General features: G+C 37.0%; 1 protein-coding gene across 7 annotated transcripts in view; it reads right to left on the reverse strand.

Moving 5' to 3' along the window:
- The window catches only part of ctnnd2a (catenin (cadherin-associated protein), delta 2a), a 747,299-nt gene that overhangs the window by 131,266 nt on the left and 600,551 nt on the right, over positions 1-15,482 (reverse strand). For all 7 annotated transcript variants that reach the window (XM_061922003.1, XM_061922001.1, XM_061922002.1 and 4 more), the window contains exon 16: positions 11,471-11,588. In XM_061922003.1, the coding sequence (XP_061777987.1) occupies positions 11,471-11,588 (118 nt within the window). The remainder of the gene's footprint in view (positions 1-11,470; positions 11,589-15,482) is intronic.

Below are 15,482 nucleotides of genomic sequence, written 5' to 3' on the forward strand. Positions count from 1 at the left end.
ATATATATTAGTGAAAATATGTATATTAGTGTTTTAAATTAGTTCAATCCAAATGTTTTTATAAATAATTCTCAATTTTGACTGGTCAATTGTGTTATTATGTTTAAAATATTTTATTCTAACATTTATAATATTTGGTTGTTGACACATGTTTATGTCCGTAATAAAGTTTAAAGATGATGTATGATAATGAATGGAAAATAATGTATTAAGAAACACAAACAGCAAAATAATGTTAAATTTCCTATGACATTCACTATTTTATGGTAATATTGTATTTTTTTAATTAATTATGTCAAACAATCGAATACACTGTTTTGATTAAGTCTGATTAACAAGACATATCATAGTAGCAAATTAATAAAATATTTATTGTAAATAAATAAAACTGTTGGTTAAACTCTAAAAAATAATACCTGTTTTTGACAGAGTGGGATAAATTCAAATATATGAAATTATTTAGTGTTAGTTTGTATTGTTATAATTCAATCAATCAATTAATGTTTATTTATATAGCCCTAAATTACAAGTGTCTCTGTCATGACGCGGAGTCGAACACGCGTTTCCCCAGCGTTGGAGCAGCGGCTGCCTCTGTTGACAGCGCAATCAGTCACACCCCCGCTCGTGCTAAGCGCAGCACGCCAACGCAACAACGAGCCTGTAGTCAATAATCAACACACCTGAACTTGACGAAAGGGAGCGGCATAAAAATCAGCAGACCCGAGGAACCTTTGCCAGAACGTCGCTAACCTTCCAGTAAGCATCACGTCTGGCATTACCTTCCCCGTGATTTCCACGCCTTTGCTTTGCTCTCTCTCTGTGTATCCCTGGTTCATGTCCCTTTGTGAGTTTATATCAAAAAGTTCTATTTTGGTTTCATCTGACCACATGAAATTCTCCCAATCCTCTGCTGTATCATCCATGTATCCATTTTGGTATAAACTCAACTCGTCGTGTTTGGAGGAAGAAGAACACTGAGTTGCATCCCAAGAACACCACACCTACTGTGAAGCATAGGGGTGGAAACATCATGCTTTGGGGCTGTTTTTCTGCTAAGGGGACAGGACGATTGATCCGTTTTAAGGAAAGAATGAATGGGGCCATGTATCGTGAGATTTTGAGCCAAAACTTCCTTCCATCAGTGAGAGCTTTGGATGGTTGACCAAATACTTATTTTCCACCATAACTTACAAATAAATTCTTTAAAATTCCTACAATGTGAATTCCTGCATTTTTTTATGACATTCTGTCTCTCTGAGTTGAAGTGTACCTATGATGAAAATGACAGACCTCTGTCATTATTTTAAGTGGGAGAACTTGCACAATCGGTGGCTGACTTAAGAAATGGCCTAAAAATATTTGTTTTGTAAAATCGCTTTTAACAAAATATATATATATACATATATATATATATATATATATATATATATATATGCATAAGTATGTATATTTGTATACATATATGTATTTGTATACATATATACATACGGTATGTGTACATATATTTATATATATATGTATATATATATATATATATACATATGTGTATATATATATATATATATATATATATATATATATATATATATATATATACACACAGTATGTATATGCGTATGCATATACATGCATATGAATATATGTATATTCATATATGTGTGTGTGTATATATATATATACAATACATATGTATGCGTGCATGCATATACATACATGTATATGTGCATGCACCTTTCCTTTTTTTTTTTTTTTTTTTCCAAGATGGCGCTGCTGTAGTGGCTGCTGTTGGCAGGAGCTCTGTGCTCTTGTGTCATCCCTTTGTGTTTCCCTCTTGTTTTCATGTTTTATTATATTTTCTTGCCTTTTGGTCCGGGACCCTTTGGGACTGTGTGACAAGGGGTGGCACTTTCGTGACCTCTGTGGTGCTTTTTTTTTGGACTTCTGGATCCGCCTCCCGGGAGCTTTTTTGGCCATGGAGACCAGCTGCAGGGTCTCTGCCACACCGGAGTCTGTTTGGAGGGACTGGAGGAGATGCGGATGAGGGGTCAGGGCTGCGGAGCTAGCACTGAGCGCTGGGACGGAGAGTCTTCGCGGTGTCTTGGCTGGGTGAGCGGGTGTCGGACACCTCAGTCACCTTGGACGTACCCTCGCTCATCCATGCGGACTGGACACTGGCCGAGAGTTGGTTGGCGGCCGAGAGTGGAGTCGGCTGTCTTGGTTGCTTTGTTGGGTCTGCTCCTGTCTCCGGCCATGCTCCCTCCACCCCAGCGGACGATGGCATGGAACACCGCAGAGGCCACCACAGTGTATATGTTTCTTTTACTTTTTATTCATAGCTGTATGTAGAAGTGTCTGGTTGTATCTGCTGCTTTAATGTCTTTATTGTCCTCTGTGTTCTTTGATGTTTGATGTTTCCCTCTTACACACATGTAAGAGGAAGTGTACTATGGCTATGAGTTTTTTGTTTTTTTTGTTTTTTTCCCTTGGCCTCAGTCTGCACCCCCTCTCCAGGGCCCAGACTAAGACCGATTATTTCATTTTATTTTAATCTTTTATTTTTTTCTCCCATCCCCCCCCTCCCCCTTGTTTACCTGTATCTCACCTTTTCTGTAAGGGGCGCTGGAAGCCGGCAGACCCGTCAGCGATCCTGTTCTGTCTCCCTGTAATGTTTGTCTGATCTTGAATGGGATTGTGCTGAAAATTTTAATTTTCCTGAAGGAACTCTCCTGACGGAATAAATAAAGTACTATCTAATCTAATATCCATGCATATGAACATAAAAAATTATATTGCCACGCAGACACACACATATATATATATAAGTGTGTGTGTGTATATATATATATATGTACATAAACATATATGCACATATAAACATATGTACATATACATATACATATATATATGTATATGCATATATATATATATATATATATATACATATATATATATAAGTGTGTGTGTGTATATATATATATATATATATATATATATATATATATATATATATATATATATATATACATATATATATATATATATGTACATAAACGTATATGCATATATAAACATATGTACATATACATATACATATATATATATATATGTATATGCATAGATATATATATATATAATTATATATATATATATATAACGGAATACAATGGTTCGCAATTCCTTTTCAACACATATTCAATTGAATACACTACAAAGACCAAACTCATAAACTTTATTTTTTAATTTTTTGCAAATAATAATTAACTTTGAATTTCATGGCTGCAACACGTGCCAAAGTAGTTGGGAAAGGGCATGTTCACCACTGTGTTACATCACCTTTTCTTTTAACATAAACATTAACAATAAACGTTTGGTAACTGAGGAAACTAATTGTTGAAGCTATGAAAGAGGAATTCTTTCCCATTCTTGTTTTATGTAGAGCTTCAGTCGTTCAACAGTCCGGGGTCTCTGCTGTAGTATTTTACGCTTCATAATGCACCACACATTTTCGATGGGAGACAGGTCTCGACTACAGGCGGGCCAGGAAAGTACCCGCACTCTTTTTTTATGAAGCCACGCTGTTGGAACACGTGTTGAATGTGGCTTGGCAATGTCTTGCTGAAATAAGCAGGGGCGTCCATGAAAAAGACGGCGCTTAGATGGCAGCATATGTTGTTACAAAACATGTATGTACCTTTCAGCATTAATGGTGCCTTCACAGATGTGTAAATTACCCATGCCTTGGGCACTAATGCACCCCCATACCATCACAGATGCTGGCTTTTGAACTTTGCGTCGATAACAGTTTTTGGTCCGGATGACACAATGTCGAATATTTACAAAAACAATTTGAAATGTGGACTCGTCAGACCACAGAATACTTTTCCAATTTGCATTTCTGGATGTTCTTGATAAATGGCTTTCACTTTCCATAGTAGAGTTTTAACTTGCACTTACAGATGTACCGACAAACTGTATTTAGTGACAGTGGTTTTCTGAAGTGTTCCTGAGCCCATGTGGTGATATCCTTTAGAGATTGATGTCGGTTTTTTGATACAGTGCCGTCTGAGGGATCGAAGGTCACGGTCATTCAATGTTGGTTTCCAGCCATGCCGCTTACGTGGAGTGATTTCTCCAGATTCTCAGAACCTTTTGATGATATTATTGACCGTACATATTGAAATCCCTAAATTTATTGCAATTGCACTTTGAGAAACGTTGTTCTTAAATTGTTTGACTATTTGCTCACACAGTTGTGGACAAAGAGGTGTACCTCACCCCATCCTTTCTTGTGAAAGACTGAGCATTTTTTGGGAAGCTGTTTTTATACCCATTCATGCCATTCACCAGTTCCCAAATAGCCTGCACACCTGTGGGATGTTCCAAATAAGTGTTTAATGAGCATTCCTAATCTTTATCAGTATTCATTGCCACCTTTCCCAACTTCTTTGTCACGTGTTGCTGGCATCAAATTCTAAAGTTAACGATTAGACAAAAAAAAAAGTTTAGTAGTTTGAACATCAAATATGTTGTATTTGTAGCATATTCAACTGAATATGGGTTGAAAAGGATTTGCAAATCATTGTATTACGTTTATATGTACATCCAACATAATTTCCCAACTCATATGGAAAAGGGATTTGTACACACATATATATATATATATATATATATATATATATATATATATATATATATATATATATATATATATATATATATATATATATATATTAGCTCATTTGAAATTAGATGCTCGCAACATGTCTACGGTCTGTAATATCTTTAAAAGGTTCAGATAATCTGGAGAATTATCCGGACTGTTATAGGCACAACGTTCAAAAGCCAGCATCTGTGATGGTATGGGGGTGTATTAGTGCCCAAGCCATGGGTAACTTAAACATCTGTGAAGGTACCAACCATTAATGCTGAAAGGTACATACAGGTTTTGGAGCAACATAGTGTCATCCAAGCAACGTCTTTTTCATGGACCCCCCTGCTTATTTCAGCAAGACAATGCCAAGCCACATTCTGCACATGTTACAACAGTGTGGCTTTGTAGTGTGGGTACTAGACTGGCCTGCATGTAGTCCAGACCTGTCTCCTGTTGAAAATGTGTGGCACATTATGAAGCATACAATACGAGAACGGAGATTCCGGACGGTTGAAGAATGGGAAATAATTCCACATGAAAAGCTTCAGAAATTGGTCTCAGTTCATAAAAAAAACGTTTACTGAGTGTTGGTAAAAGAAAAGGCCATGTAACATAGTGTTAAACATGCTCGTGTGAAAAGTTTTTTGCAATGTGTTGCTGCCATTAAACTCTAATGATTATTTGCTAAAACAAATTAAGTTTCTCAGTTCGAACACTAAATATCTTGTCTTTGCAGTCCATCCAATTGAATATAGGTTGAAAAGGATTTGCAAATCATTGTATTTTGTTTTTATTTACGATTTATACAACGTGCCATCTTAACTGGTTTTGTACATTAATATATACAAATTAATATACACTATTACATATACATAATATATAAATATATACATACATATATATATAAATAGGTAAATATTTACATATATAAATATAAACATAAATATTTACATATATAAATATAAACATAAATATTTACATATAAAAATATGCATAAATAAGTACATATGTCAGAGGTATTTGTTGTTGACGAACCCCAAGATGCAGAGACGGAGGCAGGCATAGAACATGAAAACATGATTTAATTAAAACTAAACAAGAACAAACAAAAAGCACGCACGTGGGCGGAATAACAAACTAAGGGAGCTAGCACTCGAAGCTAGAAAACAAAAAGGAACTTTAGCATGGAAGCTAGTGGATAGCAAACAGAAAAACTGTAAATAACTAATTCTAACAGAAACAGGACAAAATGTAGCATGACAGGTAGTAGCTGTAACAAAACGACACGACAGGTAGCACGACAAGAGTGATGTGTGGCAACGACAATACAATGATCCATCACTGACTGGACGAACAAAGCAGGTAAAATAGGAGCTGGCCGATTGACATCAGGTGTGACCAGATGCCAATCAGCCGCAGCTGAGTGAAAACAGGACACATTGAGACAAACAGGAAGCTGAACCAAAATAAGAGCACTAGACAGGAACTAAGGACAGGAAATACTAAACACAGAGGAAACAGACAAATGCAGAGGAAAAAACTAAAACATCGACAAACTGTCAGGGGAAAGCCTGACAACATATATACATACATATAAATATATACATAAATATATACCTTTATATATGTATATAAATATATACATATGTCTAAAAATATATACATATATATATACACACATAAATATGCACATATATAAATATATACATACACATATATGAGTATATACATACATACACATATATATGCATATATACATATACATACACACATATACGAGTATATACATACATACACATATATATGCATACATACACACATATACATATATATATACTCACACACACATATATATATATATATATATATATATATATCTGCACACGCACGCACACACACACACACATATATATATATGCACACACACACACACATGTATATAATGTATATATAAATTAATAATGTATTTCAAATAAAGCCATCTTAATATGAAACTCACTTTGACATATTGTTAGGTTTTTAGTGACACTGCCAGGGTGGTATTCATGTTTTGTGTCAGTGTAGTGTATTTCCATAATTTTGGATATGGAACATTGTGTGCCTAATGTAATGTCCAGATGCTAAATGGTCCTCGTAGCAGTCCTGATTAAGTACTCGTTGCATAAACCCAATTACTGAGAAGACACAATGTAGAGAGACTTAGTGGAAGACGGGTCCAACAGCCAAAGCAGGAGAGCCTCCAGCTATTATTTAAGTCTCACCTTAAAACTCATTTGTATACTCTAGCCTTTAAATAGACTCCCTTTTTAGACCAGTTGATCTGCCGTTTCTTTTCTTTTTCTTCTATGTCCCACTCTCCCGTGTGGAGGGGGTCCGGTCCGATCCGGTGGCCATGTACTGCTCGCCTGTGTATCGGCTGGGGACATCTCTGCGCTGCTGGTCCGCCTACGCTTGGGATGGTTTCCTGCTGGCTCCGCTGTGAACGGGACTCTCGCTGCTGTGTCTTGGATCCTCTTTGGACTGGACTCTCGCGACTGTGTTGTATCCATTGTGGATTGAACTTTCACAGTATCATGTTAGACCCGCTCGACATCCATTGCTTTCCTCCTCTCTAAGGTTCTCATAGTCATCATTGTCACCGACGTCCCACTGGGTCATTATTGTCACCAATGTCCCACTGGGTGTGAGTTTTCCTACCGAGGATGTCGTGGTGGTTTGTGCAGCCCTTTGAGACACTAGTGATTTAGGGCTATATAAGTAAACATTGATTGATTGATTGATTGATATTTGTGGCTATTTCACTAATAACCGCCTGCGTGTTCACCTGCCAATCAGTCTTTGTTAGTGGGGCGGTGGCGGCACTCCTCTGGTGGCTGCAGTCAGATGGCGGAGAGGAGCAGGCGGATAAACAGTGATTAAGGGAGGCCATTTAGAGACAGGGAGGGGAGACCTTGAGAAGTCAGCCAGCCACAACACTGTTTATGTGATATCGACTGGACGGACCGCACATAGTTTAGCCACAAGCACACATACATTTGGGCTCCAACTCAACATCACACACTAGGACAGGGGTCGGGAACCTTTTTGGCTGAGAGAGCCATGAAAGCCAAATATTTTAAAATTTATTTTTGTGAGAGCCATATAATATTTTTCAACACATCTAAAAGCGTGCATTTTTAAGTAAGACCAACATTTTTTGAGTATAATAGGTCTCATTCAGTGAACACTAGGAAGTGTTCACTGAATGACTGAACTCTACAGGTATATGGCTGCAAGGATGCTGCAGGAAGTGAAATATTACCCCTTTTTAACTTCTTTTTGGGCTATTCCACTTGTGCGTCACTATAAAGGCATTTACTGAGGCACACGTGCCCATACACGTACGTGACCAGAGCCGTAGCACCAAATTCTAAGCCTCCATACACTATACTTATAAAGGGATCCTCCTCCCATTAGATACCTAACGTTGCCACATGTACTAAAAATGCTTGGATTTGGTAGAAAATAGTTTTTCAAAACATGTAAAAACATTAAGTAGGTTTTGGGCTTTTTAAAGATGGAATTATTAACATATCTACTGTAGAACATATCAAGATAAATGCTCCTAAATAATTTGGTGCCGACAAATTCAAAATAATGTGGCCAAAATATGAATTTCAATACTATACAGTGTAACCTGTCATTATTCACTTAAAGGGGTCATAGTAGTCATTTTATTTCAGACCCAGGGGGATCCATATCACAGAAAAATAAACCATACAATAAAACCCAAATAAAAGAAATACAAGCGGAAATAAATGTCACACCTATGGATCATATTTTGTTTTGTCATGTTATGTTTTTGATTTTGGACATTCAGTCACGTTTTGCACTTCCTGGTTTTGTTTGTTTCCATGCCAATGTATTAGTTCCCACCTTGTCACGCCCCTGCCCTCGGATCCGCACCTGTTCCTGATTATCCCAGCCAGTATTTAAGTAATTTTCTTTCTGTTCATCATTCTGGGATCTCCTCACATTCGCACGCACCCTAGCCATGCTGTTCAAACCTTCACGTCCTCGTCCACAGTTCCATGCCGTTTAAGTTTATGTATTTATGCCACAGTGCTAGTTTTGTTTTGTTTGTATATAGTCATGCCATTGTGCTGTTTTGTTTTAAGTATAGTATAGATTATTATCCGCCACAGAGCACGTCCTTGGTTTGCCTTTTTGTAGTTTGTTTGTTTATTTAATAAATATCATGTACTTACATTCATGCCTGACTAGTCCCACATCATCCTTGCATCGGGGAAGCACAAACATCCTCAGTCCAAGCCTGACAATAAATTTTTTTTAAAAACTTGTATAAAAATAAAATAAATAGAAAACACCATCATTCAATGTCCAGCATACAGGCTTACTCGCCAATGGTTCCACAGAACGGATTAAAATCATATTTTGATATTTTTTCTACATTTAGAAAAACGTACTTGTTGTCTACATAACATGTAATGGTGGTGCTTTGGTCAAAATGTTGCAGAGATTATCTTTTACTGACTATCTTCAAGCCGCTTTCTGACCGTCTCTTCAGGATATGCTATTTAGTAGGCAGTCTTAATAACTTGGCTCCACTTCGGCTGTGTTTTCTCCCCTTCGTCGTTGTTGTAGTGTTTAGTGCTTCCATGTTGAGTCTACTGACACATACAGTATAAGTTAGAACTGTACGCTACTTTGTATTCCAAACGGAAACAGTGGAGGATGTATGTGCATGTACAAGCCAGTCTGCCCCACAACAAGACGATAGCGTAAAAGAAGGAACTTGTTGACTGCAGCGTGGACTACAATGGCATATATATATATATATATATATATATATATATATATATATATATATATATATATATATATATATATATATATATATATATATAAGATTCACAGCCCTAATATATATATATATATATATATATATATATATATATATATATATTAGGGCTGTGAATCTTTGAGTGTCCCACGATTCGATTCAATATCAATTCTTGGGGTCACGATTTTTTTTTTTCAATTCAAAATGATTCTCGATTCAAAAATGATTTTTTTCCCGATTCAAAAGGATTCTGTATTCATTTAATACGCAGGATTTCAGCAGGATCTACCCCAGTCTGCTGACATGCAAGCAGAGTAGTAGTTTTTTGTAAACATCTTTTATAATTGTAAAGGACAATGTTTTATCAGCTGATTGCAATAATGTAAATTAGTTTTAACTATTAAACGGACCAAAAATATGACTTATTTTATCTTTGTGAAAACATTAGACATAGTGTGTTGTCAAGCTTATGAGATGCGATGCAAGTGTAAGCCACTGTGACACTATTGTTCTTTTTTTTATTTTTATACATGTCTAATGATAATGTCAATGAGGGATTTTTAATCACTGCTATGCTGAAATTATAACTAATATTAATACTGTTGTTGATAATATTAATTTTTGTTTCACTAATTTTGCTTTGTTCTGTGTCGTGTTTGTCTTCTCTCAGTTGCAATTTATTGCAGTTCTGAGTGTTGCTGGGTCAGGTTTGGTTTTGGAATTGGATTGCATTGTTATGGTTTTGCTGTGTATTGTTTTGTTGGATTGATTAATAAAAAAAATAAAAACAATTTAAAAAAATCAATAAATAAAAAAAATAAAAAATTCGATTTAAAAAAATAGAGAATCGATTCTGAATCGTACAACGTGAGAATCGTGATTCGAATTCTAATCGATTTTTCCCACACCCCTAATATATATATATATATATATATATATATATACACAGTGAGGCAAGAAAGTATTTAGTCAGCCACCGATTGTGCAAGTTCTCCCACTTAAAATAATTACAGAGGTCTGTGATTTTCATCATAGGTACACTTCAACTGTGAGAGACACAATGTGGAAAAAAAATCCAGTAATTCACATTGTAGGAATTTTAAAGAATTTATTTGTAAATTATGGTGGAAAATAAGTATTTGGTCAACCATTCAAAGCTCTCACTGATGGAAGGAGGTTTTGGCTCAAAATCTCACGATACATGGCCCCATTCATTCTTTCCTTAACACGGATCAATCGTCCTGTCCCCTTAGCAGAAAAACAGCCCCAAAGCATGATGTTTCCACCCCCATGTTTCACAGTAGGTGTGGTGTTCTTGGGATGCAACTCAGTATTCTTCTTCCTCCAAACACGACGAGTTGAGTTTATACCAAAATGGATACATGGATGATACAGCAGAGGATTGGGAGAATGTCATGTGGTCAGATGAAACCAAAATAGAACTTTTTGGTATAAACTCAACTGATGGAGGGTCTTGAACTACTCAGTGGCCTAGTGGTTAGAGTGTCCGCCCTGAGATTGGTAGGTTGTAAGTTCAAACCCCGGCTGAGTCGTACCAAACACTATAAAAATGGGACCCATTACCTCCCTGCTTGGCTTTCAGCATCAAAGGTTGGAATTGGGGAGTTAAATCACCAAAAATGATTCCCGGGCGTGGCCCCCGCTGCAGCCCAGTGCTCCCCTCACCACCCATGGGGTAATCAAGGGTGATGGGTCAAATGCAGAGAATAATTTTGCCACACCTCGTCTGTGTGTGACAATCATTGGTACTTTACCTTTAACTTTCACTTGATGTTGTCCTAGAGGGTTACAAGGTGACTCCCATTAGCCACATCTTAAAATTATTTTTTATAATCTTTAAAATCCTAATTAAACATAGTCATTGTGAACAATAGGCAAAATTTCCAAAAAAAGTGCAGGTCAGCGTTGATGACGTTATGACATGACACATCTTGATGAAACTGATGTCCACATACCTTGCTGTCAATCTCACTGCTGCCTAGAGAGGTCTGGATGACGTAGAGCAGAGCATCTGTGAGGCCGTCACACTCCCTCATCCTCCGCCTCGCCTCCTCACCCGCAGAGCTGACGTTCCTTGAAGAAACAGGCAGGAAAGCAAAGTGGTCAGAGTTTGTTTGCTAAACAAGAACCCCCCCCCCCCAAAAAAAAAGGGACCACAAGAAGGGGAAGACAGAGGAAATGGGCGAGACAGACACGAAGCTGGCGGCTGTCCCGAAGCTTAACAAACGAAAAGGGAGCATTAAAATTCTAGATACATCTCAATCTGTGCCCCTGAAGGCTTGCTTCAATTTAAAGCACTTGACTCGCGTCCAATAAAAGGCCTTTTATTTCCACGCTTTGTGGCCGAACTTCCCAGTTGATCCTCACGCGGCCGCAGCTTTGATTATATCTCAGTGTTACTCGCTTTTATTATTAGCAGATTTGCCAACACAATGCTGGGAGATAAAGAATGAACCGCTATTTTAATACAAGATAAATGTGGGTAGCACGATATGGGTGGAGATATAAATCAAGGTATTCGAGCAGTGAATCTGCATAGAACAATTGAATAAATAAACCACTTATCATCGGTTTGTTAGCATTTTAGAGATGATATAATGTAACCCGACTGGACTCTTCATTAGGTGGAACTAAAGAAATGGAACTAAGAAAACAGATAATTTTGTTTGAAACTAAATCATTTACCTGCTCAGTAACCTTGTGGTTAGAGTGTCCCCTGAGACTGGAAGGTCGTTGTCATGATCTGTGGTCTAGATCATGTTTTGTTTAGTATGTTCTGTTAGTTGTGGACTCTTTTAGTTCCTGTTTATGCTCCCTTGTTTAGTTACCATGACGACTCATTGTTTTTACCTGCCTCATGTGTTCGAATCATGCACCTGCTCTAATCAGAGACTATTATTTAAGCCTGCGACATTACTCTGTATTTGCTCTGTTCATGCCATAGATTCATGCTCTGCCAAGTAAGTTTTGCTTATTCATGCCACAGTTACCGAGTTTTGTTTCATGTCCATAGTTTCTGCCTATGTGTTAGTTTTGTATCATACGCTAAGTTGTGCCTTTGCCTTGTGCGCCCTTTTGTTTGTAGGTATTGATAGTGAACAATTAAATATGTTCCTCTCATCACGCCTGGTCCAGAATAGTCCGTTTGCATGCCGGGAGAACAATCCTTGCAGTATGCTGCGAAAACTCCCACACCTTGACAGAAAGTCGCAACACGACTAACTGGCAAAACTAGACTTAAATAATAGTCTTTTGATTAGAGCAGGTGCGTGATCCAAACACATGAGGCAGGTAACTAAACAAGGGAGCGTAAACAGGAATTAAAAGAGTCCAAAACTAACAGAACATCCTACACAAAACATGATCTAGACCGCAGATCATGACAGTCGTAAGTCAAACCCCGGCCGAGTCATACCAAAAACTATAACAATGGGATCTATTGCCTCCCTGCTTGGCACTCAGCATCAAAGGTTGGAATTGGGGGTTAAATCACCAAAAGGATTCCCAAATGCGGCCACCGCTGCTGCTCACTGCTCCCCTCACCTCCCATTGGGTTAACATGGGAATGGGTCAAATGCAGAGGATAATTTCAACACACCTTATGTGTGTGTGACAATCATTGGGACTTAAAAAACATATTACTAACATTATTGACCCAGATGTAAGATTTTAATCTTCCACAAGAAAAAAGTCTGAAAAAGTGATTTTCCCGCACATGTGAGACAACCGAGTCTGTTAGCAAAGTTTTTCTCCAAAAAGTTATCAAAGAGTAGAGGAAGAATTATGACAAATATCGGACAATGGTAATGAATTAAGCAACAATAGTTGGTAACACTTTAGTATGGGGAACATATTCTAAGTAACGAAGACTTAATGAAGAGTTATTTGGACACCAGAGGAACATATAAGGCAGGGGTCGGGAACCTTTTTGGCTGAGCGAGCCATACAAGCCAAATATTTTCGTGAGAAAGTATTTCCGTGAGAGTCATATAATATTTTTTTAAGACTGATTACATCTAAATGCGTGCATTTTTAAGTAGGACCAACATTTTTAAAGTATAATAAGTCTCTTATTATTTACAATAACATTGTTATTCAGAAGCTAACCAACAATAAATAAAATACTTCTAAACATTAATGCGACTACTTGAGCAGGTGCGGTAGAAACCGGATAAATGGATTAAAATGCATGAGAATGTTTTATATTTTGAAAGTTTTTTTTTGACACTGTGATTACCAGCGGGATTATTAATTACTTGCCGTGTTAAGCAATGTCAGCTAAGATTTTCCTGAGAGCCAGGTGCAGTCATCAAAAGAGCCACATCTGGCTATAGAGCCATAGGTTCCCTACCCCTGATATAAGGTTTAGGGTTAGGGTTACTAATAAGCAATAATTCTGAGGTCATTGGGGGAAAACTCTTAGTTAATGGCTTACTGGTTGTATAATAAGACCAGGCAGAATAAGGCATTAATAAGTACTTAATAATGACTAATTAAGAGTCAATATGTTACTAATTTGCATGTTAATAAGCAACTATTTAATGGTGAGTATGTTCCTCATACTAAAGTGTTACCCAACATTTTAACTTGCAATCTACCAGATGTTAAAAACAGACTACTTTATTTTTGATGTTGTCCTAAATAATATGTTTTTCAAAGGTTGTTCTGAAAAATAACATTCGAGGTTGTCTCATAATGTACAAGAGTAATTAATGTTGTGTACTTTCACACATTGAAACACCAAAAGTCGACTGACTTCCTCTACTAACAGTCCGTATTTTTTTTTGCAAAAGCACTCACTTGATACGACTCCCATGCATGGAAATATCATTTGACAAATGGTTCATATTTTCATCGAGTCAAAACAAAACTCCCTCAGTTTTCTGTCCAATCAATCTTTTGTTTAAAAGGCAAATGTAAATAATGGATCTTTCAAAGGAAAGGACAAGATGACATTTGTTCGCCACATAAATCTTGATTGTATTGTGTATTTTCATCTGTTAATTAAAGTGATGCAATCCACGAAGCAAGGGTTGCGGGGAGCAGACGTGATAAAAAGCAAAAAGGGTAACAAATCACAAGAATTATCAAAGTACTTCAGGAGTTTAGTGGCATCCATTTGTGAGTCTGTCATTATAGGTGAATTGTCAAACTAGCAGATAATAGAAAGGTATTGATAGCATACAGTGGAGTCCATTCATCATGCTGGCATTATGAAGAGATCACAGTTCTTTGACTAGTCTATGAAATGAGGTCAATCCTTTATTGTTGTGATGAGAATGAGGTGAGAGGAAGACACAAAAACTCAATTAAAACTTAACGTCTGCGGCTTCTGGCTTCCAAGAGAAGGTCAAGTCATTCTCAGCAGCACTGAATGCTAATGTGCAAACAAGCTCGCTTTGCATACGCGACAATTGTGTGCAAAGTCAATGTGAAAGGAAGCGGGACTGAAAATACGTCAATTTGACTAATGAAGACACTTTTGCTTGCACTTTATATTGGATGACGAGTCAAACAAAGAAAACAAAACAAATGGCCAAGGTTATTGTGACCAAATCTTTGCACAATCCACTTAAGATCAAACGTCCTCTAAAGTGACATTTTCTTCTTCCATTTCCTTTGTCAAGAGTTACACATTTTGCAAAAAAATACAGCCTTCTAGTGCAAAACATGATTGTCCTCTGTAGTGGACGTTTGTTTTTGGTTAAACATTTTGGGGGAAAAAAATAGCCCTGCATGTTCTGAGGTCGATATTTGCTTTTTGTTTCAAATTTCGGGGGAAAAATAGCCCTGTTCTGAGGTAGGCATAAGTTTTTTGGTTTCACATTTTTGGAAATATTTTGCACAAAAAAAGTCCTCTGCACTGGAAATTTGTTTTTTGGTCTGTGTCCGTTTCCTCTGGGTAAGAAATAGTCCTGTTTTGCAAAGCACAAATGCCCTCAGCAGTGGACATTTTGTTTTTATCAT

The sequence above is a fragment of the Nerophis ophidion genome, linkage group LG15 (genome assembly GCF_033978795.1).
Source record: "Nerophis ophidion isolate RoL-2023_Sa linkage group LG15, RoL_Noph_v1.0, whole genome shotgun sequence".
Classification (NCBI taxonomy): Eukaryota; Metazoa; Chordata; class Actinopteri; order Syngnathiformes; family Syngnathidae; genus Nerophis; species Nerophis ophidion.